Source organism: Myxocyprinus asiaticus, chromosome 47 (genome assembly GCF_019703515.2).
Source record: "Myxocyprinus asiaticus isolate MX2 ecotype Aquarium Trade chromosome 47, UBuf_Myxa_2, whole genome shotgun sequence".
NCBI classification, from domain to species: domain Eukaryota; kingdom Metazoa; phylum Chordata; class Actinopteri; order Cypriniformes; family Catostomidae; genus Myxocyprinus; species Myxocyprinus asiaticus.
In genome coordinates this window covers 29406161-29428564 of record NC_059390.1, presented here as the reverse complement: position 1 = coordinate 29428564, position 22404 = coordinate 29406161, and the positions used below count along the sequence as shown (strand labels likewise).

Here is a 22404-nt window from a genome sequence, read left to right as displayed (position 1 = left end):
CAAATTTAAATCTTTCTCCCATAATCTCTTGAGAGAAGATGAAGCTCCGTCCCCCAGACTCTGAATTAACATGGAGTAATTCACTGATGCCTCATGACCTTTTCCAAAAGCAGTAAATACCTTAAGAACAAGCCGACACAGACAGGGCACTCAAGGAACTGTGTGGGAGTATAAGTGAGCAGGAAACCGCGCACCCTGAGGCTGCGTTCATTGTGACCAGGGACTTTAACAAAGCCAATCTCAAATCAGTCGCACCAAAATACCTCCAACATATCAGTTTCAACACATGAGGGGAGCGGGTTTTGGACCGTTGCTACTTTCCCTTCCAGGATGGCTACACATCCCTCCCCCGCCCACCATTTGGCAAATCAGACCACTCTTCTGTTCTCCTTCTGCCTGCTTACAGGCAGAAACTGAAACAGGAAGCACCCACCCTCAGAATGACAACTAGCTGGTGTTTGTATGGCATTTTCAACCTTTCCCTCTCCTTGTCTGTAGTCCTCACATGCTTCAAAATGTCCACCATTGTGCCTGTACCAAAGCAATCCAAAATCACTTGCTTAAATGTTGCTCTGACCTCCATCATCAGCAAATGCTTTGAGAGGCTAATCAGAGATTACATCAGAACTTGGAGTGCCTCAGGGAAGTATTTTATCAGTAACTCTTTGTAGTATTAAAATAAATAGCATTACAAAAGTAATTGGTTCAGATGTTCACTGTAGCTTATATGTAGATGACATCTGCATATGCTATAGAAGAAAGTACATTAGCAATATTGAGCAGAATATTCAATTGAAGATAAATAAAATACAATCTTGGTCGATGCTAAATGGCTTCAAGTTTTCAAAGGCAAAAACTGTTTGCATGCATTTCTGCCAGTTTCGTTCTCTACACAATGATCCAGAGTTGCAAATGGATAGAGTCCCCATTAAGGTTGTAAAAGAGACCAAATTTCTTGGCATCACCTTTGACAGCAAACTGTCCTTTATCCCTCATATTAAGTTATTAATAAAGAGATGTTTTAAAGCCATGAAAATTTTAAGGGTTTTATCTAAGACAAAATGGGGTGCAGACAGCTCAATCCTACTAAATCTATATAGAACACTGATTCACTCAAAGCTAGACTATAGAAGTGTAGTCTATGGCTCAGCCAGAAAATCATACATTCGACTTTTGGATACTATACACCACCAAGGTGTACGACTGGCTTTGAGAGCTTTTAGAACATCACCGATCCAAAGTTTGTGTGTGGAGGCTAATGAGCTTTCTTTGGAAAAAAGACGCCTGAAGCTGGCTTTACAATATGCTATCAAGCTTAACACAAATAAAGAAAATCTGGCCTATCCAGTAGTGTTTTCACCTCAACTTTCAATAAGTTATGAAGAAAAAAAAAAAAAGTTACATCCGCCCACTTGGTCTACACATTAAACCTCATCTGAAGAATTTAAAAGTGGACTTAAACATTTTGGAAAAAACTCACTTTTGCAAAATTCCTCCATGGGACCTCAGAAATCCAAAAATCCTTCTGGATTTAACAACAAACAAAAACTCATCCAAATGATTATCACCAACAACTTCTGGATATTAGACAAATGTTCCCATTACATATTCCACTTTATACAGATGTATCTAAATCATGTGTCTGCGGCTTTTGCAACAAATCAACTACATATGTAGGTATATGTATTCTTGACCAAAGCTCAATTTTTACTGCAGATGGCAATGCTCTTCTGTTGGCACTGAAGTTCATTGAGACTGCACAACAATGGGATTTTTTCGCTTATACACAAGGTTAGATAGGCCACTCAAGACTCGCACACAAATTTTTACTATCAGGGGAAAATTCCCCCATATGTGCGTCATGTCAGAGCCCACTGCCTATCAAACATATTTTATTGGATTTTAATATTTCTACTCCTGTGAGAAAACTTTTATTCCGTTGACACTCTTGAAAAGTTTTTTAACAAAATTAGTCAATTTAGTTTGAGTTTTGAAAAAAAGAATCTTAAACATCTTATTTAGTTTTACTTTTATTATTTTAACCTGGTGGTTTTCGCCATGAAAATAGCCATCGAAGCTGGCATGGCGTTAGAGTTCTGCAGCCGACCCAGGCCCGACGGGACCTGAGAATCCGACTGGTTTTGGGCCAGGTTTGGGTCAGTTTTTCAAGTAGGACTTAGAGTTCGGGTTTGTAATGAATGAAAAAATAAACAGGCTTACCGAACTTGTTTCACGCACGTGCTCTCACTCACAGACGCACGAACGGACGAGTTAGGGGCCGTTCACACCAAACGTGTTTTTGTGTGCGTCTGTTCTGTTTTCCCATTGTTTTCCTATGTAAACACATGCTGGACGAATGTCTTTGACATTTGCACCGTGTCTCGCTTTTTCTTCAGCGTCTCACGCAGGACCGGCACATTTTAAACACCATGTCAAGTTAAAAAGAACTTCAGTTTGTCAAAAATGCGTGTTGAGACACCTGTGCTCTGTTTCATTCTTTGCACTGCGTCTAGATTGTTTTTAGTGCAGTTGTCATAAAGATTCAACATTCTAAACAAGTTCAGGCTGCATAGAGGGGACTGCCGGAGTGTTTCATATTATTCCAGACTTCTGCACCAAATGAAGTTTCAGCAAATAAATGGTAAGGAAATGATTTTTTCCCCTTCTGCTCTAGTGTACAGAGGGGCTGCTGTGCCTTGTTAAAACTGTATATGTTTACAGTTTCAGTATTGTTACGAATGTTGCGTATATGCTTACATAACATACAGCCTATTGCAACAGTACTTGCTAGAAGAAGAAATTAGGTAGTAAGCGATTTCGGGTCGGGTTCGGACTTAAAATCTGACGGTATCCTTAGGGTCGGGTTTCACACATGGACTCGTGTACGGGTCGGGTTTCATTTTAAGGCCCATGCAGACCTCTACATCACGTTAAGAAATAAACAAACAAATCTTAAACATTGTATGATATCCATCAAGGCCGCATTATGGATTGAATTAAGACTGAAATTGTGATACAGAATGGCCTTGCACGATCACTAAAGTGGGGCAGTGGTGGCTCAGCGGTTAAGGCTCTGGGTTACTGATCAGAAGGTTGGGGGTTCAAGCCCCAGCACTACCAAGATGCCACTGTTGGGCCCTTGAGCAAGGCCCTTGACCCCATCTGCTCCAGGGGTGCTGTATCATGGCTGACCCTGCACTCTGACCCCAGCTTAGCTGGGATATGTGAAAAAAAAAGAATTTCACTGTATATGTGCAAATGTATAACATGTGATAAATAAATATAATTATAAATTATTATAATTAATTATTATAAATTATTATTATAAACTGTGTTTTTAAGCATAGTCTGCATTGACCGCTTCACTCAGCACTGCGAGAGGATGCAGCACCCTCTAGCGGGTGTGTGTGGCACACGCTGAGCAGCACAGCAATATGAGATCTTTAGGCTGGTTCATTTCTGGATCTTTCGTCACTGAAATAAGTAGGGAGAGGGTTAGAGCATTTTACAGTGTCTGACATAGGTTTTGCAAGTTCAGACACCTCTGTAACGTTATCTATAGTGATCTCTGACTGGTGAAGCCACATTGTTAGTGCTGACATGAATAACAATCTTAGAAAATCTATATTTAGCATTAGCCAGCATTTTTAAATTTGCTCTGATGTCAGGCGCTCTTGCCCCTGGAACACATTCAACAAGTGCAGCTGGATTCTCTATTTCCACGTTCCGTAAAATAGAATTCCCTATATGCATGCATCACAGGACCACAGTTGCATTTGCCCAGAGCCTTTCATTTGGGTCTGTTCCTCATACGGAGCTAACGTATAACTTCAGAACAGTTGAAATACAATGCACAAGTTATTAAAAAATTGTTTGGCTATGTTCCTGACAGGTGAAGATTTTATTTTCTTGTGGCAGTTTTATTTTATTTTGGTGTTATAAATGCAAATGTTTGTGTTGTTTCAGGTGGACTGGGTGCAGTGTGACGGCGGCTGTGATGAGTGGTTTCATCAGGTGTGTGTTGGTGTGTCCTGTGAAATGGCCGAGAATGAAGACTACATCTGCTCGGCGTGCTCACGTAAAGCCACTGGAGAGACTGCAGTGATGTCATCGCTGGTGTGCAATCAGTCTGTCACGCCGCTGCCCCAAACCGACCCGCTGGAGACTAGTTAACCCACAAACACCGCTGCCCCAAAGTGACCCGCTGGAGACTAGAACCTGTGAACACAGACATTGAAACGCTACACATGAACTAATGTGTCAACATGGACGAGGGACACAGTGTGAATGATAACACTTCTGTCTGATAGATTTAGCTCATCATTATTTTAGCACGGGGATGCGTGACTGTTTTATCTTCCACTTCTACCGCAGGTGTATTTTTCATACCCCAGTGCTGTACATTTTATCTCTTATTTGACACACCCAGTTCGGGTGATGGAGTACTTTAGTTACTAATAAGCTGATGAGTTGATTCAGGTGTGTTCAATAAGGGCAGTGCTGGGGTGGCTCCAGGAAAGGGTTGAAAACCACTCCTGAGCAAATACGCACAGGAGAATTAATTACGTTCCCTTCACAAACGACCAGCCCAAGTCCACTGGTAGTCTGCTGTTCAACATGAGATTGTGCAGTAAATGAACATCCTGTTCGGACCACTTCCTGTGCCCAGAGCCATAGCTAACACGATTTCATTTGCAGGATGGGGTTTAGTGGTTGTATTTTGTGAATCTATTTATTATGTAAATGGGTTTTAAGTGAATTATGATGGCAAGTATAATGTTTCTCACCTTTCTGCAAATAAATAATGACTGTGATGATGATGAAGTCTGTTTGGTGTGTGACAGTCTTTATGAATTTTAACTGTTAGCGTACTGAAAATGTGCAGTATGGGGAATATTTTGGTGACATCTAGTCTTGTAATGACAATGTTCAGATGACTGTTACTAAATGCACAAGTAAGATATTTTGAGGTGTCAAGATAGCGCACAAATCAAAGTGTTTATTCTAAGCACTTGCACATTATCTGTGTCCTGTTTGAAACATACTTCAGATTTAATGTCCCAAAAATGTGGGTTAGTGTGTTTCTGAGAAATGTAAACTTATGCTGCAATTTACTTGATGTTGTCTTCAAAACTCCACATAAATACCCTCATTTTGCACAGAATGCTTTCATAATATTCTCATTCTGAAAGAATAAGCACTCAAAATAATGAGACAAATATGATGAAGGACAGTTGTTTTAGATTAAATCTGCACTATTTTGGTATGTTTTTGTTAATTGCATGACAATGAGGAAAGCTGGGTCTAGTCAAATTCATCAGTCAAATTTCAGACAAGAAAACCATAAACTACAGTAACTGCAATATGTTGTTGACTAGAAAGGTAACCTAAGGTTTCTATACTACAATACTGTTACTAATATTATTACCTTTCTAATATTATTGTACTGGATTTATCAAGATACGTTCACATCCACTTTTATCGCACTATCTCTGCAAATAAGGACAATGTTGTGCACGACTGGGGTAATGAATGACCGTTCAGAATAGACTGAAATACATTTTAAAAGAGAAAACGGCTGCATGTGGATTTTGATTTCTTATTAATAATATATTTAGGGTACTCGATAAGCAACGACCTAAGTACAATATATATTAAAACGGCTTAAATTGGGCAAATTTGCCTTTTGTATAGCCTACATACGAAATTGACCAAATCAAATATAGTTCAAAATAAAATTCAGACTTAAAGAGTCAAAACAAATGCGACAAAGCTGGGGGACGTGAAAGGCGTCATGCCGTCACGCAGGCGTTGTGACGCGAGCGCTTCCCAGCATGCAGCTGTCGAGTGAATGAAGATGGCGGAAGGTGGTGCGGCGGATGCGGAGACGCAGAGAGGAGAGATTGCGACGCTGCTCAAAACGCCGCTACGCAGAGCTGACACATGGTGAGAGACGCTATTAAGCACTTATAACGCAACACTGGTGTTATTAACGACTGCACTCTGACACACACATCAATAATCAATCATCAATCATGATCAATAAGTCAGTCAGAGACGCCGCTGCGTAGAGTCATTGAAACACCTAAAATAAACATGAATTACGAGAATCACTCATATAACAATGCACCGATAACAGCAGAATGATCAAAACACCAGATCAATGATGATTACAGTGTCAGACTGTCACACTAATACAGTTGAGTCATTGCGAATATTTCACTCATTTCTGCTCGTGTTGACACTCCAACTGCATGAATCAGCAATTCTGAGTTTATTGTTATTAAACAAACACACAGATCAATAGTGTCCAAATGCAGAAGTTACTGCAGTGAAATGCTGTCTTGGCATTTGCAGCGATGAAATGTAATATAAATCAAATAAAATGTCAACTATACGAACTGTAAGTACTGAATACTGTAAGTGGTCACAGATCACAGTCTTAATTAACCATTTAATAATGCATAGTTAAGATAGTTACGCACACGCTCATCACCCAGACGTCTATTTGATGTGTGTTTATATCTGGAAGATGTATTTTTTATGTTGTTTGCTCATCTGCAATATGTCTAAAAGCTGTTTCTTCCCAGATGTCAATAAGACATTCAGCAGATGTCTTTGAGATGTTTATGATTTAGAGTGTTTGTAAATCTGATCTGTTTAAGATGTTTAGCAGATTTTAAATAGATTATGATGCTTTCCAGATGAAAAGATCTAAAACAGACATCTCGAAGAGTTATGTGTGCTATCTGGGTTTTAGACCGAACTAGTTCATATGTCTTTATTTCTGTAGGTAGCTTAGGCCTGTATTATGTCATACATGCAGGTATGAAAGATGTAGATTTTTTTAATATTTCATGTTTGTGCAGGTATTTGGTGGACAGTCACTGGTTCAAAAAGTGGAAGAAATATGTCGGCTTTGACAGCTGGGACAAATATCAGATGGGTGATCAGAACGTCTATCCTGGACCGGTGGATAACTCAGGCCTGCTCAAAGGTTCATCTTACATGTTACACTGAACTCTCACAAGGGTTCAAGACCAAATTATTTTTATTTGTATAGCGCTTTTCACAACACACATCATTTCAAAGCAGCTTTACAGAAGATCATGCATTAACAGAAAATGAAACTGTAATATCTATAATATCTTAGAGTCATCATTGTGTAGTTTGATAAAATATGATTGTACATTGTGTATAAAAATTAAATAATTAAATAATAATTGTATTTAGAACCCCAGTGAGCAAGCCAAAGGTGACTGCAGCAAGGAACACAAAACTCCATAAGATGTTAGTTAATGGAGAAAAATAACCTTGGGAGAAACCAGACTCACTGTGGGGGCCAGTTAGGGTTGCCCCCGACCAAAGGTTTTCCTAGTCGACTAGTAGTCCTTAGTTTAAGCCATTAGTCGACTAGCTGTCACACGTGTATGATATTAATTTAATTACTTATATATTTTTTGTGGGGGGGGCATCAGAAAATGGTTTGAGTTCCAGGGCTGAGAAAGAATGTTATAAGTAACATTGCTAACACTGTTCTGCATTACAGAGAAACACTAAACCGTAATAATGAGCCTTTCAAATATAAATTTTTCAAATATAAAAGCGAGCCGCAGCGACACCGGCAAAAGCGGTAATGATTCTGAATGTGTCGAAAAAACCAGCAAGGACACTGTCTGAACAGTTTGTTAATTTATAGAGAGAAATGCAGATTAGGGTTGTGCCGACAGACGATGATCTCGGGGATCGACAATGGTCAGAGTGATCGCCAATAGCTGATGCCTTTGAAGATGTCAAAACGATATTTGGCTCGTTTTCCCATTAATGTATTAAATTATTACTATTATTAGGCTATTATTATCAAATTAATATTACAAATAATTTGCCCGTAGACACACAGACACACGCTTGAAGAAACACACTTTATTATATTATTAAGAACAGATGACAGAAAAGCCGTCTATGCACATGTATGACACCCTGATATGGAGGCGTGCAGTCTCGTGGAACACGCATGTAAGAGGTTCTCTTTCTTTGTTTCTGTCTTCTGATTTATTTTTTTATTTTTTTTTGTTTTGTAAGAACAGTATCATCTATGAGTGCTGCAAATGACCTCAGACATCGCAGCTCAGGAGGTGCTTTGAGTTCAGTTCACTTTATTTCTACAAAGCAGTTCATTGTGAATGCAACTCTGCAGCCTATACATCTGTGATTAAAACATATATATATAATTTTATCACTTCATTATTTTAATTGTTTTTCGTTTGGAGTGCAATTTGAATTTAGAAATGTATTTGATTTAAGTTTTTCGTTTTTTAAATAAATTAAATTTTCAATGCAAAATCACTAAGACAAGAATATTCACCGATCCCTCAGCCCAGGGGTTGCAGATGTAATTGGATATTGCAATATATATATATATATATATATATATATATATATATATATCAGAATCAGCTTTATTGCCAAGTATGCTTACACATACAAGGAATTTGTCTTAGTGACAGGAGCTTCCAGTGTACAACAATACAAAAACAATACAAAAACAGCAGCAAGACATAGATAATAATAAAAAATAAAAAATTAATCTAATTATACACATACGTACAGACACACATACATACATACACACATACACATGGGTAGTGCAAATCTAATACAATCTGTTATGTACAGTGCAAATGTTTTTTTGTATTCAGAGAAATGAAATGGCAGAAGAGGTTGGATGTGTTGGATAAATATAAAAAAGAATAAATTGTGTATTGCACATAGTAATTGCTCAATGGGGCAGTTTAACTGTTCATGAGATGAATAGCCTGAGGGAAAAAAACTGTTCCTGTGCCTGACGGTTCTGGTGCTCAGAGCTCTGAAGCGTCGGCCAGAAGGCAACAGTTCAAAAAGTTAGTGGGCAGGGTGAGTGGGGTCCAGAGTGATTTTTCCAGCCTTTTTCCTCACTCTAGAAGTGTCTAGTTCTTGAAGGGGGGGGGCAGGGGGCAACCAATAATCCTCTCGGCAGTCCGAACTGGCCTTTTTATTCTTCTGATGTCTGATTTCATAGCTGAACCAAACCAGACAGTTATTGAAGTGCAGAGGACAGACTCAATGACTGTTGAGTAAAACTGTATCAGCAGCACCTGTGGCAGGTTAAATTTCCTCAGCTGTCGAAGGAAGTACAACCTCTGCTGGGCCTTTTTCACAATGGAGTCAATGTGGGTCTCCCACTTCAGGTCCTGTGAGATGATAGTGCCCAGGAACCTGAATGACTCCACTGCTGCCACAGTGCTGTTTAGAATGGTGAGGGGGGTCAGTGTTGGGGTGTTTCTCCTAAAGTCCACAATGATCTCCACCGTTTTGAGCCTGTTCAGCTCAAGGTTGTTTTGACTGCATCAGACAGCCAGCTGTTCAACCTCCCTTCTGTATCCAGACTCATCGTCATCTCGGATGAGGCCGATGACAGTCGTCTCATCTGCAAACTTCAGGAACTTGACAGAGGGGTCCTTGGCGATGCAGTCATTGGTGTAGAGGGAGAAGAGTAGTGGGGAGAGCACACATCCCTGGGGGGCACCAGTGCTGATTGTACAGGTGCTAGAAGTGAGTTTCCCCTGTCTCACAAGCTGCTGCCTCTCCATCAGAAAGCTGGTAATCCACTGACAGATAGACGTGGGAACATAGAGTTGGTGTAATTTATTCTGGAGTATAGCTGGGATAATGGTGTTGAAATCTGAACTGAAGTCCACAAAAAGGATCCTTGCATATGTCCCTGGTCTGTCCAGATGTTGCAGGATATGATGCAATCCTATGTTGACTGCATCATCCACAGACCTGTTTGCTCGTTAAGCAAATTGAAGGGGATCTAGAAAGGGTCCAGTGATGTTATTCAGTCTCTCAAATGATTTCATGACCACGGACGTCAGGGCGACAGGTCTGTTGTCATTAATCCTGTGATTTTTGGTTTCTTTGGGACAGGAATAATGATTGAGCGTTTGAAGCAGCATGGAACTTCACACTGCTCCAGTGATCTATTGAAGATCTGTGTGAAGATGGGGGCTAGCTGGTTAGCACAGGATCGAAGACACGCTGGTGAGATGCCATCTGGGCCTGAAGCCTTCCTCGTCTTTTGTTTCTGAAAGACGTGGCTCACATCATCTTCACAGATCTTAAGTGCAGGTTGAGTAGCAGTAGGGAGGAGGGTTGCAGGAGGTGTTGGTGTTTGTGTGAAGTAAAGGTCAGAGTGGGTGTGGGGTGTGAGATTGGGCCTTTCAAATCTGCAGTAGAACACATTCAGGTCGTCAGCCAGTTGTTGGTTCCCTACAGTGTTGGGGGTAGGAATCCTGTAATTTATGAGTTGTTTCATGCCACTCCACACTGATGCAGGGTCATTAGCTGAAAACTTGTTTTTCAGCTTCTCAGAGTATCTTCTTTTAGCCACTCTGATTTCCCTGTTCAGTGTGTTCCTAGCCTGATTGAACAAGACTTTATCCCCACCCCTGTAAGCATCCTCTTTGGCCTGATGAAGCTGCCTGAGCTCTGCTGTAAACCACGGTTTGTCGTTGTTTAACTTTAAATAAGTCCAAGTAGGAATGCACATATCCTCACAGAAACTGATATATGATGTAACAGTATCTGTGAGCTCGTCCAGGTCTGTGGCTGCAGCCTCAAAAACACTCCAATCCGTACAGTCGAAGCAGGCTTGTAGTTCCCGCTCTGCTTCATTGGTCCATCTCTTTACAGTCCTTACTACTGGCTTGGTTGATTTTAATTTCTGCCTGTAGGTTGGAAGAAGATGAACCAGACAGTGATCAGAGAGTCCCAAAGCTGCTCTAGGGACAGAGCGATATGCATCCTTTATTGTTGTGTAACAGTGATCCAGTATGTTTCTGTCTCTGGTGGGGCATGTGATGAGCTGTTTGTATTTGGGCAGTTCACGTGTGAGATTTGCTTTGTTAAAATCCCCAAGAATAATAATAACTGAGGTAATAATAATCCGGGTATTGTTGTTCCATGTCTGTGATCTGATCAGCCAACTGTTGCAGTGCTGTGTTCAAACACACATTTGGCGCGATATACACACTCACCAGAATAAACGAGGAAAACTCCTGCGGCGAGTAGAAAGGCTTACAGTTAATAAAGAGCGCTTCCAAATTAGGACAGCACATCCTCTTTAACGTTGTTACATCTGTACACCAACTTTCATTGATATAAAAGCATGTTCCACCGCCTCTTGTTTTCCCCGTTAACTCCGTGATGCGATCCGCTCTGAACAGTTGGAAGTCCGGCAGATGTAACACGCTGTCCGGAATGGCTTCACTCAGCCAGGTTTCTGTGACGCACAAGGCAGCAGAGGTTGAAAAGTCCTTGTTTGTGCGGTTGAGGAGATGTAGTTTGTCCGTTTTGTTAGGAAGAGAGCGGAGATTCGCTAAGTGAATACTTGGCAGCGCTGTTCAAAATCCGTGCCGACGGAGTTTGACCAGCGCACCGGCTCGTCTCCCTCGCCTGCATCTCCTGAACAACAAAGCTGCACCTCCAGCTAAAATGTCTAGCAAAACGTCTGAATATTCAAAAACCAGGAAAAGATTGTCTGGTACATGCTGTTGAATGTTCAGCAGTTTTCTTTTCTCTGTTAAAACTGACTGGAAAAAGATTACTAAACACAGGACAAACAAACAAAAACAACAAAAGAACTGAGGAACTCCACACTGAGGCAGCCATCCGTGGCGCCATCATGATGATAATATATATATATATATATATATATATATACACACACACACACACACACACACACAAATCTGTTTTGTTCCCTCCTTCACGATATATTCACAAAACGAATTTATTCACACACATGTAGTATTTTCCCGGTTAACGAAATACCCGACCAGTAGAGAATGCACAGATGAAGTAGGTTCTTTGCCAGAGAGATGTTGACAACTGTTGTAAAACCATCTTTCAAAAAGTTGAACAAAACACATTTTAATTGCACTTATTTTTTTTCCAGTTTCATTTGAATTTTTAGTTAAAATAAATAAAAAACAAAGTTCGAAGTTTGAAATCAAGGTGTCTTGCTTTATTGTGTAGGCTTAACCCTAACCCTGCTTAATGAAAATTACCCCATAGTACCACCTAGCATTCAAACAGTGGTAATACCGGTGTTCGTCATTTTTATGTGGAGTTTTTTCTGCGACCAACCGACCAATCAAAACTTGGTCGACCAAGACTCTTCTCATCGACTAACCTTTGGTCGACTATCAGGGGGCAGCCCTAGAGTCATTTCCCCTCTGGCTAATCAGCGTGAAAATAATGCCAATATTACTTATTTGTGTGCAGTGCAGGTCATGGTTTAAAATTGGTAAACTAAGTAAGTGTTAAGGGTCAGTGTTTAAAAAAAGATTTTGTATGAACTGTAAGATTAATGACTAATGTTTTTGAAGTCCATCCTGGATTAACTGCAGAAGTTCACATAGATGCATTGTCCTTTGTTAGTTGGCTGATGAAGGCTTTTTTTGGCAATTAAATTATAGTCTATGTATTCCATTTCAGTGAAATTCGGTGGGGTCCATCCTAAATCCAAGGTTCAGGCAGTGGCATATGAAGTATCTGATGTCTTACAGTTGGAGTTGGCATCAGTTCATCCTTTGAAGTCCATTGTAAAAGGCTGAAATGATATCTGGATAGCACCAGCTGCATTTAGTCGTCATTACTCAGAGACACATAGCAGTGGAGTCTGACACCAAGCAGGAACGGAGCTGGATCTGGCCGGCTCTGGTAACCTCAGGATATGAATCCCAAGGTTGAGACATGGAAACAAATAGAATAATATTAGCATAGATGCCATTCAATTTATACAGTGCTATAGATCATTATAGATGTTTCTGGTTCTGGCAGACTAATCTAAAGCATCCTAATTGTGAGTTGATGTATAAATTAGGTGTATGCCTGGCTAAAGACTCTAGATGAGTCTTTAATCTAGACTTAAACTTAGTGAGTGTGTCTGCGTCCCGAACAATGTTAGGGAGACTATTTCATAGTTTAGGAGCCAAATAGGAAAAGGATCTAATTCTTTTGGATTTTGATATTCTAGGAATTATTAACAAGCCAGAATTGTGTGATCATAATGAACGTGATGGAATATAGCGTGTCAGAAGGTCACTTAAGTACTGTAGAGCTAGACTATTCAAAGCTTTGTTTGTAGTTAACAGAATTTAGAAATTAATACGAAATTTAACAAGTAGCCAATGTAACAATGATAACATGGGGCTAATATGATGATATTTCTTGGTTCTAGTCAGCACTCTGGCAGCTGCATTTTGAATCAATGGAAGTTTATTTATTGAACTTGCTGGACATCCCCCTAGTAATGCATTACAATAATCTAGTCTTGAGGTCATGAACGCATGACTTAATTTAGTAATTTAGCAATATTTTAGCAATTTAGTAATTTAGCAATATTTCTGAGGTGGAAGAATGCAGTTCTTCAAACACTGGAAATTTGTTTTTCAAAGGACAAATTGGTATCAAATATAACACCCAAGTTCGTTGCTGTAGAAGACGACATAACAGTACATCCATCTTATTTTTAGAGGTTTTTGGTCCAATAATTAGTACCTCTGTTTTATCGGAATTGAGTAGGAAATTTCTGGCCATCCAATCTTTGATTTAATTTATACACTTTATTTCGTCTGGTTATAAAGTTGGGTATCATCAGCATAACAGTGGAAACTTATTCTACGATTCCTAATAATATCTCCCAGGGGAAGCATGTATAAGGAGAAAAGCAGAGGCCCTAATACTGATCCCTGTGGCACTCCATACTTTTGATTGATTTGACAATTCCTTATTTACACATACAAAGTGGGAGCGGTCTGATAAATAGGACCTACTTAAGCATGCTAGATTAGAGTGTGTACAATTTCATAATACACTGAAAATAGTATGTCAAAGGTATGTGTACTGTTTTCTGTTGTATTTTCAATATATGCATCTGTGTGTAGTGACTAGTTGATCATGAATTTTTCATATATCTTTTTGTTTAGTTTTGATTAAAGAGTTTAAATTAGTGTGTTGTATTTTAGCTGTTAGACCATTTGCCTAGTAAAACTGGAAAAGTTTTGTCTTTACAGCACTGCAGCTACAGCTATGCACATTCAGACGGACGTCTTTGGGTGTTGTGTTGTGTCTCATGCTGTTGTTTTCACCCAATTTGGAATGCCTAATTCCCAGTGTGCTTTTTAAGTCCTTGTGGTCATGTAGTGATTCGCCTCAATCCGGGTGGTGGAGGATGAATCCCAGTTGCCTCCGCGTCTGAGACTATCAACCCACGCATCTTATCATGTGGCTTGTTGAGCGTGTCGCCACGGAGACATAGCGCATGTGGAGGCTTCACGCCATCCACCGCGGCGTCCGTGCTCAACTCACCACGCGCCCCACCGAGAACAAACCACATTATAGCGACCACGAGGAGGTTACCCCATGTGACTCTACCCTCCCTAGCAACCAGGCCAATTTGGTTGCTTAGGAGACCTGGCTTGAGTCACTCAGCACACCCTGGGATTCGAACTAGCGAACTAGCGAACTCCAGGGGTGGTAGCCAGTGGTATTTTACCACTGAGCTACCCAGGCCCCTCGCTGTTTTTTTTTTTTTTTTTTTTACGAGTGTTGCATTTTTAAAATGGCATGTCAAGTTTGAATAGTTAAAGTTTTAAAAATGCATCTCAAGACCACTGCATCAAGTTTTTGAATGCAATAATGTGTCTTTGTATACATTTTCATAAGAAATGTGTCTGATTGGGGTCAGGTCAACTGGAAACCAGCCTAAACATACAGAGCTTCATTTGGACCAATTAATTGACCAGTTGTTCAGGCAGTCCACCTACTAGTCCATTTTGAAATGTATTTTTGCTCATCCCTACTTCTTTGACAACACTGTAGTATATAAAATAAGTGGTTAAATGATATGGGGTTTTCTGTTGGTAGATACAGTAGTTAATATCAGGGATGCACCGATCCGATACCTGGACCGGTATCCAGTGTTTCCCACAGGATTTTGTGAGACTGTCGTGGGTGGACCTCAGACCCTCTAGGGTGGTCTGGGGGCATGCTCCCCCGTAAGAAAATGTTTTACAATTGAAGGTTAAATGCATCAGTCTGGTGCACTTTGAGAGCAAAATTAAGAGGCTAGACATATGAAGAACTTTGTGCTCTTGTAAACAATTTTGTGCTCTAGTAGTAATTTAATCAGAAACACATTGGTTGTATAGATATGAATGGTGATGACATGGCAATAAAGTCACACTCACAAAAGCATAAAAGAGACGGGAGTTTAACGCGGTTCACAAATGGTCAAAACACAAAATCGACTAGAGCATACATTTGAGCTAGGGCTTGACATTAAGCATTGTCATGTGTTTGTCATCCAGACAAGTAAATTAGTCTTTCACTGTGTTAGAGTGTGTTTTACAGTCTGAGTAAAAAAGTAACTTGTCTGGAGAAAAAAAGGACATTTAAGTTACATGCTCAAGTAACATGTCAAAGTTTATGTTGTGCATTTTTCTAAAATTATGACCGATGCCCAACCTAATAGTGTACTGTAAAAGACCTTCACAGCAGGAGGACACAGGAGAGCAGTTTCCTCACAAGTAAGGCTTTAATTAATATACTCCAGTGCTTTACAGCTGCTTCACAATAATTTATAAGTTTCACAACAATAGCTCATCAGCTCCACAATAAGGTTTCTTGCCCCTGACTCTCTCTCCGTCTGCTGGTGGCGTGGCCGCTTATATGACGCTCTCTCCATGCTCACTGGAATTAGAGACAGGTGTTAGACATAATTTAGCTCAGGTGTCAGCGCCCTTATGCTTTCTCTCTTCCCGGATGGATGCTCGACCACGACCCTGCTGCCACATATCCCCACCACCCAACTCAGGCCGGGGAGCCATCCGGCCTGTCTACCACTCCCCCATTTCCGGAAAGGAAGTCGGCGACAGCCATCTGCGCCCCGGTCTGTGGACCACCTTGAGTTTAAAGGGCTGGAGAGCCAGATACCATCGGGTGATCCACGCATTGGTATCCTTCATGCGGTGGAGCCATTGGAGTGGGGGTGATCTGAGCAGAGGGTGATGGCCCGCCCCAGCAGGTAGTAATGGAGAGTGAGGACCGCCCACTTGATGGCCAGACACTCCTTTTCCACGGTGCTGTACTTTGTTTCCCTCAAGGAGAGCTTGCGGCTGATGTACAGCACCGGGCGCTCCTCCCCCTCCACCACCTGCGAGAGCACGGCCCCCAGCCCCCTGTCTGAAACGTCCGTCTGCAATACAAAAGGGAGAGAGAAATTAGGTGCATGTAAAAGCGGCCCCCCGCAAAGTGCGGCCTTAACCTTAATGCCTGTTGGCACTGCTCCGTCCACCGGACCGGGTCTGGAGCTCCCTTTTTAGTGAGATCAGTCAGCGGGCTGGTGACATCCGAATAGTTAGGCACAAATCTCCTATAATAGCCAGCCAGCCTCAGGAACTGTCTCACCCCCTTTTTGGTCTTGGGTCTCGGGAAAGTCGCATTCGCCGCCGTCTTATCAATTTGGGGACGCACCTGCCCGTGGCCCAAATGGAACCCCAGATACCGTACCTCTGCCCACCCAATCGCACACTTCTTAGGGTTTGCTGTGAGCCCCACCCGTCGCAGAGACCTCAGAAGCACCCTCAAATGCTGCATATGCCAGAATGCGGTCTGAGGATTCGGTCCATGAGGCATTGAAACATGGCCGGAGCCCCAAACAAACCGAACGGAAGTGTCACAAATTGGTGTAATCCGAACGGTGTGGAGAAAGCCATTTTTTTTCACGGGAAATTGGTGTCAAGGGGATTTGCCAGTAGCCCTTTGTCAAATCCAATGTCGAATAAAACCAAACGGTGCCCAACCGATCGAGCAACTCATCAACATGAGGCATTGGGTATGCGTCAAATTTAGACACCACGTTGACTTTTCTATAATCCACACAGAACCGTACAGACCCGTCGCTCTTAGGCACCAGAACAACCAGGCTGGACCAGTCGCTGTGGGATTCCTCTATTACTCCTATATCGAGCATTGCATCCAAATCTTCCCAGACTATTTTTTTTATAGCAGTCGGTAGTGATGGGTACATACCACCACCCCCGGCTCGGTCACGATGTGGTGCTGGATGAGGTCCGTGCGACCCCGGTAGAGGTGAAAACATGTCTGCGAATTCTTGTTGTAGTTTGGCAACCTCTGCGAGTTGGTACGGTGAGAGGTGATCTCCGCAAGTGGTCACCGGGGTGACATGATTGTGTGTTTTGTTTACCTCTGGCCCGAGCTCCGCCCTCCCCGGAACTACCATAGCTAACGTGACAGGGGCCGCCTCCCTCCAGAATTTCAGGAGATTGAGGTGATAAATTTGACGCGCGCCCCCTCTATCAGTTCGCTTTTCCTCATAATCAAGTTCCCCCACTCATCGTGTGACCTCAAAGGGTCCTTGCCACTTAGCGAGTAATTTGGAGCTCGATGTGGGGAGTAATACGAGTACCTTATCTCCCGGTGCAAATTCCCATAGCCGAGTTCCCCTGTTATACAGTCGGCTCTGTCGTTCTTGAGCTTGGAGCAAATTATCTTGCTCCAAGAATTATGTGCGCCGCCCATACAGCAGCTTGAATGGAGAAAACCCAGTGGAGGCTTGCGGGAACTCTCGTAATGCGAATTACAGGGGATCGAGCCATTTGTCCAATTTCTAGCATCCTCGTGCACAAACTTACGAATCATATTTTTAAGGGTTTTATTAAATCACTCCACCAGGCCATCTGTTTGTGGATGGTAAATGCTGGTGCGAATTGACTTAATGCCCAATAAGTAGTATAGCTCGCGTAGTGTCCGTGACATAAATGTTGTGCCCTGATCGGTGAGGATTTCTTTCGGAATCCCCACCCGGGAGATTATTTTGAAGAGTGCCTACACAACACTACGTGCTGAGATGCTGCGTAGAGGCACTGCTTCCGGATATCGCGTTGCATATTCCACTAGGACTAATACAAAGCGACGAGGTCCATGCCAATTCTCTCGAAGGGGACCTCGATTAGCAGAAGGGGGCGCAATGGCACTTTTGCAGTGGCCGGTGGGTTCACCAGCTGACATTCATGGCAAGCCGCACACCACCTGCGAACATCGACGCCAATGCCCGGACAATAAAAATGGGCTATTAGTCTGTTCAGTGTTTTTCTTTCCCCTAGATGCCCCACCATGGGATTATAATGAGCCGCCTGGAACACCATTTCCCAGCGGCTCCGCTGTATTAAGAGCTGGGTTGTATCTTCCTTAGTTTGAGCATCCTGCGTCACTCTATACAACCGCTTGTTTATAATTGCGAAATAGGAATATGAAAGTGTGACATTCGGCTGGAGTTGTTGACCAACAATCACTTTCACTTGGTTGAAGGCATGCTTGAGGGTTTCGTCTCGTGACTGCTCCAAAGGGAAATACCCTTCAGGAAATCCTCAGAGGATGGGAGGCGCTGCAGCCTCCCCTGCCAGAGCATTGCACATTTCACATCTCGTCACTTTTGTGAAGGACCCATCTGCGCATATTCCCTTTAATACATTTCTGAACTCAATTAGTCCACAGAATCAGCAGATGGGTGAGGTGGGAACTAACCGCGGCCTCCACTCTATGCTTTGTTCCCCGAAATTTAATAATGAGGGTCACCTCAGGGTAGTTGTGAATATCCCCATGTACATATTTCACCCTCACCTTTTAGTTGTGCCCAAAGCCTCGTGTTGAACCAAGCATTTGTGGATAGTGGTCTGGTTACAACACGTGTCGACCAATGCTTGGTGTGTACTCCCCTTGACTCTTACCAGTATCCTGTACCCTCCAGCCCAATCTGGGGCAGCCTGTGGTGCGTTGGGGATCCGGACTACAGTTCCCAGCTCCATCACAGGACACTGATCCCAGAAGTGTTCCGGATCCCTGCAACGGCAGCAGGCCGGCCTTGAAGGGGCGGATACATCCAACTTTCAGCAAGATCTACCATGTACAATAACGGCTGTACATTATCATAATACCAAAATTTCAATAGTCAGTAGTGAAATTTGACAATTCTCAATACCAGCTTCAATACCACAACAAATAATAACACTAACTAATATGTTAATTATGGAAGAATGGTTTCAAGTTCTTAAGTATTTATTCAAGACTAGTAAACAGTCAGTAATAAAATAACAATAAAAAAACAGCAATGAATAGAAATAGATTAAAAATTATAGAATAAAAAATACAAATTAAGAAAATTCAGTGCTTTTTTTAACAGCTTTAAAAGTTTTTAACAGCAGTATCAAGTATTCAATTAAACATTCAGAATGAAATGCAACATAAAACTACTACTGGTAATCACTGTATGATTATAATACATTAATACTTTTTAAAGCTACTAAAGTTATTCAGTCAAGAGCAGTGAGTGTTTTCTCATTTTCTTGTTATGGTTGTTTGATTATTATAATGACTCACTAGACAGCAGCAGGTCTATTAGCTTACATTTATACTTACAAGTCCAGTGTTTTAATACAAATCCACTTTTTTCTCTGCTGTTTACGTTCACTTTAGACATCATTCTCTGCATTTACATGAATACCTCACCAAGACGGGCATTTTGGCGGAATGTATTGACCGTTCAGGTGTGCATTAGCATGAGCATTTTCGGAACACATGCACATGTTCAACACACACACATACACCACCTGTCAATCGAACAGGGCACAGCTGTTACTAGATCAATAGCGAATTATAAAATTACATGCTCTTGATTACTTTCAACAGCAGAATAATAATATGAACTTTCTAATAAGTGACACGGGCCTAGCCTATCACAAATATAGCTGGTTATTTAAAAAAAAAAAAAAAAATTCTTTCACTTGTCCCTTCAAAAATCCACTTGTCCCGGACAAGCGTTAATGTCGACCCCTGTGAGCCATCAAAGGAATGAAGCAAAAGTGGTTACCTGTGTTGAAACACTGGTATCGCCTCCGTTTATCTGTGCCGTGCCTGCTTTGCATTATCATCATTGTACATTAAATATAGAACATGACACGCATTCGCTGAATCAATGTTAGCGAATATTTAACAGGCATATTTATTGAAAACAATCGAATGAATAGTGCAGGACCAATAGAGCAACCCGGCCTGTTCTAAACGGAATTCATCACGTAAAAGTTACTTAACATATTAAAACAGTCAGGACATTGTTGAAAATAATTAACAGGTAGACTAAGCCAAATCTACGAGAGAGAAAAAAATGTCCTGAAAAGTTGCGAGTATTCGACATGCCGTCGTGCATTATCCATTGATCTAATACGACAGCTGTTCGGTAAAGAACGTTAACAAATAACAGTTACGTTCTGTGATGTAGCCTACAATAAACCTAATGTATTCTAAACATGATGAGCACACAGAATAAAAGACAGTTTAACCCATTAAGCAGTCGGCACCTCGTTGAAAATAAACAGTAATTTTCAAGGCTACTTACTCTAAAGCATACATTTTTTGATGAGCAAAATTAACACGTCGACATGGTCCGTTGAAAGACGGAACTTGACTCACTTGAGGCGGCTATCCTGCGCTTGAAAAAGCCTGCACAGCAGAAAAATAATGTACAAGCACACACAGATTTAAAGAAGACTCAAATGTGAAAACATCCATAGGGACTTTCAAACGTTTGGAAATCCGATTCCCGCACCACCACCGAAGTGATTTATTTCATGGAGATTTTTCTTGTCTAGTGAGAGGACATATTGCTGCGTGCGCAGTGAGTGAGAGGAAAGAAGCACACGCAGCCTGAGGTGAAATAAACTTTGTATCTGCTCCAGATATACTCTTTTTAGAATAATATTTGTATTAATAATTCTATTTAAAATATGTAACATTAATATGACAGTAGATATATAGTATGCTTGCACAGTGCATTTGAGTGAATGGCACGGCTCTGTTGACACACATACATAAGCACGTACAGGCTGGTGATGCGCTCACTGCTATTTTAGCACACCACACAAACAATATCTCAGATGTAGATGCTCAGTAGTTTGGTTCACTTATAACATGCATTGACAACAGCACCGGAGAAGCATTTTACCAGATTTTGAATAAGAAGTGAATTAAAATGTTGTGAACTAGCCCACATACAGACACTTACAGGACTTCCTGGAGAGTTAGGATCGTCAAAATAAGAGTTTTATAGATAAAGTTCATAACTGAAATATATTACTTATAAATTTATAAAATTCAATAATAATAATAATATTTTATTATTATTATCATTTTCAAACTTCAACAGTATTTAAGTTGACTGGGTTCCAAAAAATAACTGTGAATGAGAAGTGAACTGATATCTTACAACTAAAGTGAACAAAAAAGAGATCTGAATCCTTTAAAGTCCAGATACAAGATTTAAAAAAATTGCAAAAAAAAACTGGCTTCATTTCTACTAAGACTTTCACTGTAATAACTGTTAAATGTGCTGTTACAGTATCCAGTAGACTAGTTAACAATAAAGTTTTTCTTACCGTTTTTACAATCACTTACACATTAAAAGTGGTACTTGAGGTACACTCAGTCAAACCATTAACTCGTGTGCCTAATCTTCAGACCAAGTCTGCAAAACTGCAAGCACATTATCTGCTTTACACTCAATTTGCAGTTGTAAAACACACTTTTTGCTAAACACTAAACACAGTTCTCTACATTAGACACATCATTCAAAACTAACAGTGTTTCATTCGGAAAACACTGCCATTCAAAATGCCACACTCAATTAAAGATTACTTACACCCAGTGCTCACGTGTGAAAACAGTTATAGCGCATTTCTTCACTTAGAAATCTGTTCAACCCAAAGTCTGCACACACAGACTTTGCACAATGCACATACATGTACGTGTGAGTGCTATGACAAACTTACTTCTGTGCACTCCACTGCATACTGAACATACAAAAGACTAGGGCTACCCCCTAATAGTCGACCAAACGTTAGTCGATGAGAAGAGTCTTGGTCGACCAAGTTTTGATTGGTTGGTTGGTCGCAGAGAAAACTCCACATAAAAACAACGAACCGCGGTATTACCGCTGGTTGGACACTAGGTGGTACTATGGGGTAATTTTTAAGCAGGGTTAGGGTTAAGCCTACACAATAAAGCAAGACACCTTGATTTCAAACTTAGAACTTTATTTTTTATTTATTTTAACTAAAAATTCAAATGAAACTGGAAAAAAATGTGAGTGCAATTAAAATTTTGTTTTTTGAAAGATGGCTTTACAACAGCTGTGAAGGGCAACATTTCTCTGGCAAAGAACCTACTTCATCTGTGCATTCTCTACCAGTCAGGTATTTCGTTGTCTGGGAAAATACATCATGTGTG

At 41.0% G+C, this 22404-nt stretch overlaps 2 protein-coding genes across 13 annotated transcripts in view; both read left to right on the top strand.

The window, feature by feature from the left end:
* LOC127436990 (lysine-specific demethylase 5A-like) overlaps positions 1 to 4820 on the top strand; it is a 77173-nt gene extending 72353 nt beyond the window's left edge. For both annotated transcript variants that reach the window (XM_051691548.1, XM_051691547.1), the window contains exon 27: positions 3967 to 4820. In XM_051691548.1, the coding sequence (XP_051547508.1) occupies positions 3967 to 4173 (207 nt within the window). In that variant the 3' untranslated portion in view covers positions 4174 to 4820. The remainder of the gene's footprint in view (positions 1 to 3966) is intronic.
* A 1018-nt stretch (positions 4821 to 5838) lies between these two features.
* Positions 5839 to 22404, top strand: part of LOC127436993 (ubiquitin carboxyl-terminal hydrolase 15-like) — an 89718-nt gene continuing 73152 nt past the window's right edge. For 9 of the 11 annotated variants that reach the window (XR_007896497.1, XM_051691563.1, XM_051691562.1 and 6 more), the window contains exons 1-2: positions 5847 to 5946; positions 6870 to 6997. Coding sequence is in view for 9 of the 11 variants with exons in the window: in XM_051691563.1 (XP_051547523.1) it covers positions 5852 to 5946; positions 6870 to 6997 (223 nt within the window). In the remaining 2 variants the exon portion in view is untranslated. Of the gene's footprint in view, positions 5947 to 6869; positions 6998 to 12579; positions 12788 to 22404 lie in introns of those variants that run through there. The other 2 variants (XM_051691556.1, XM_051691564.1) reach the window with 2 other exon arrangements.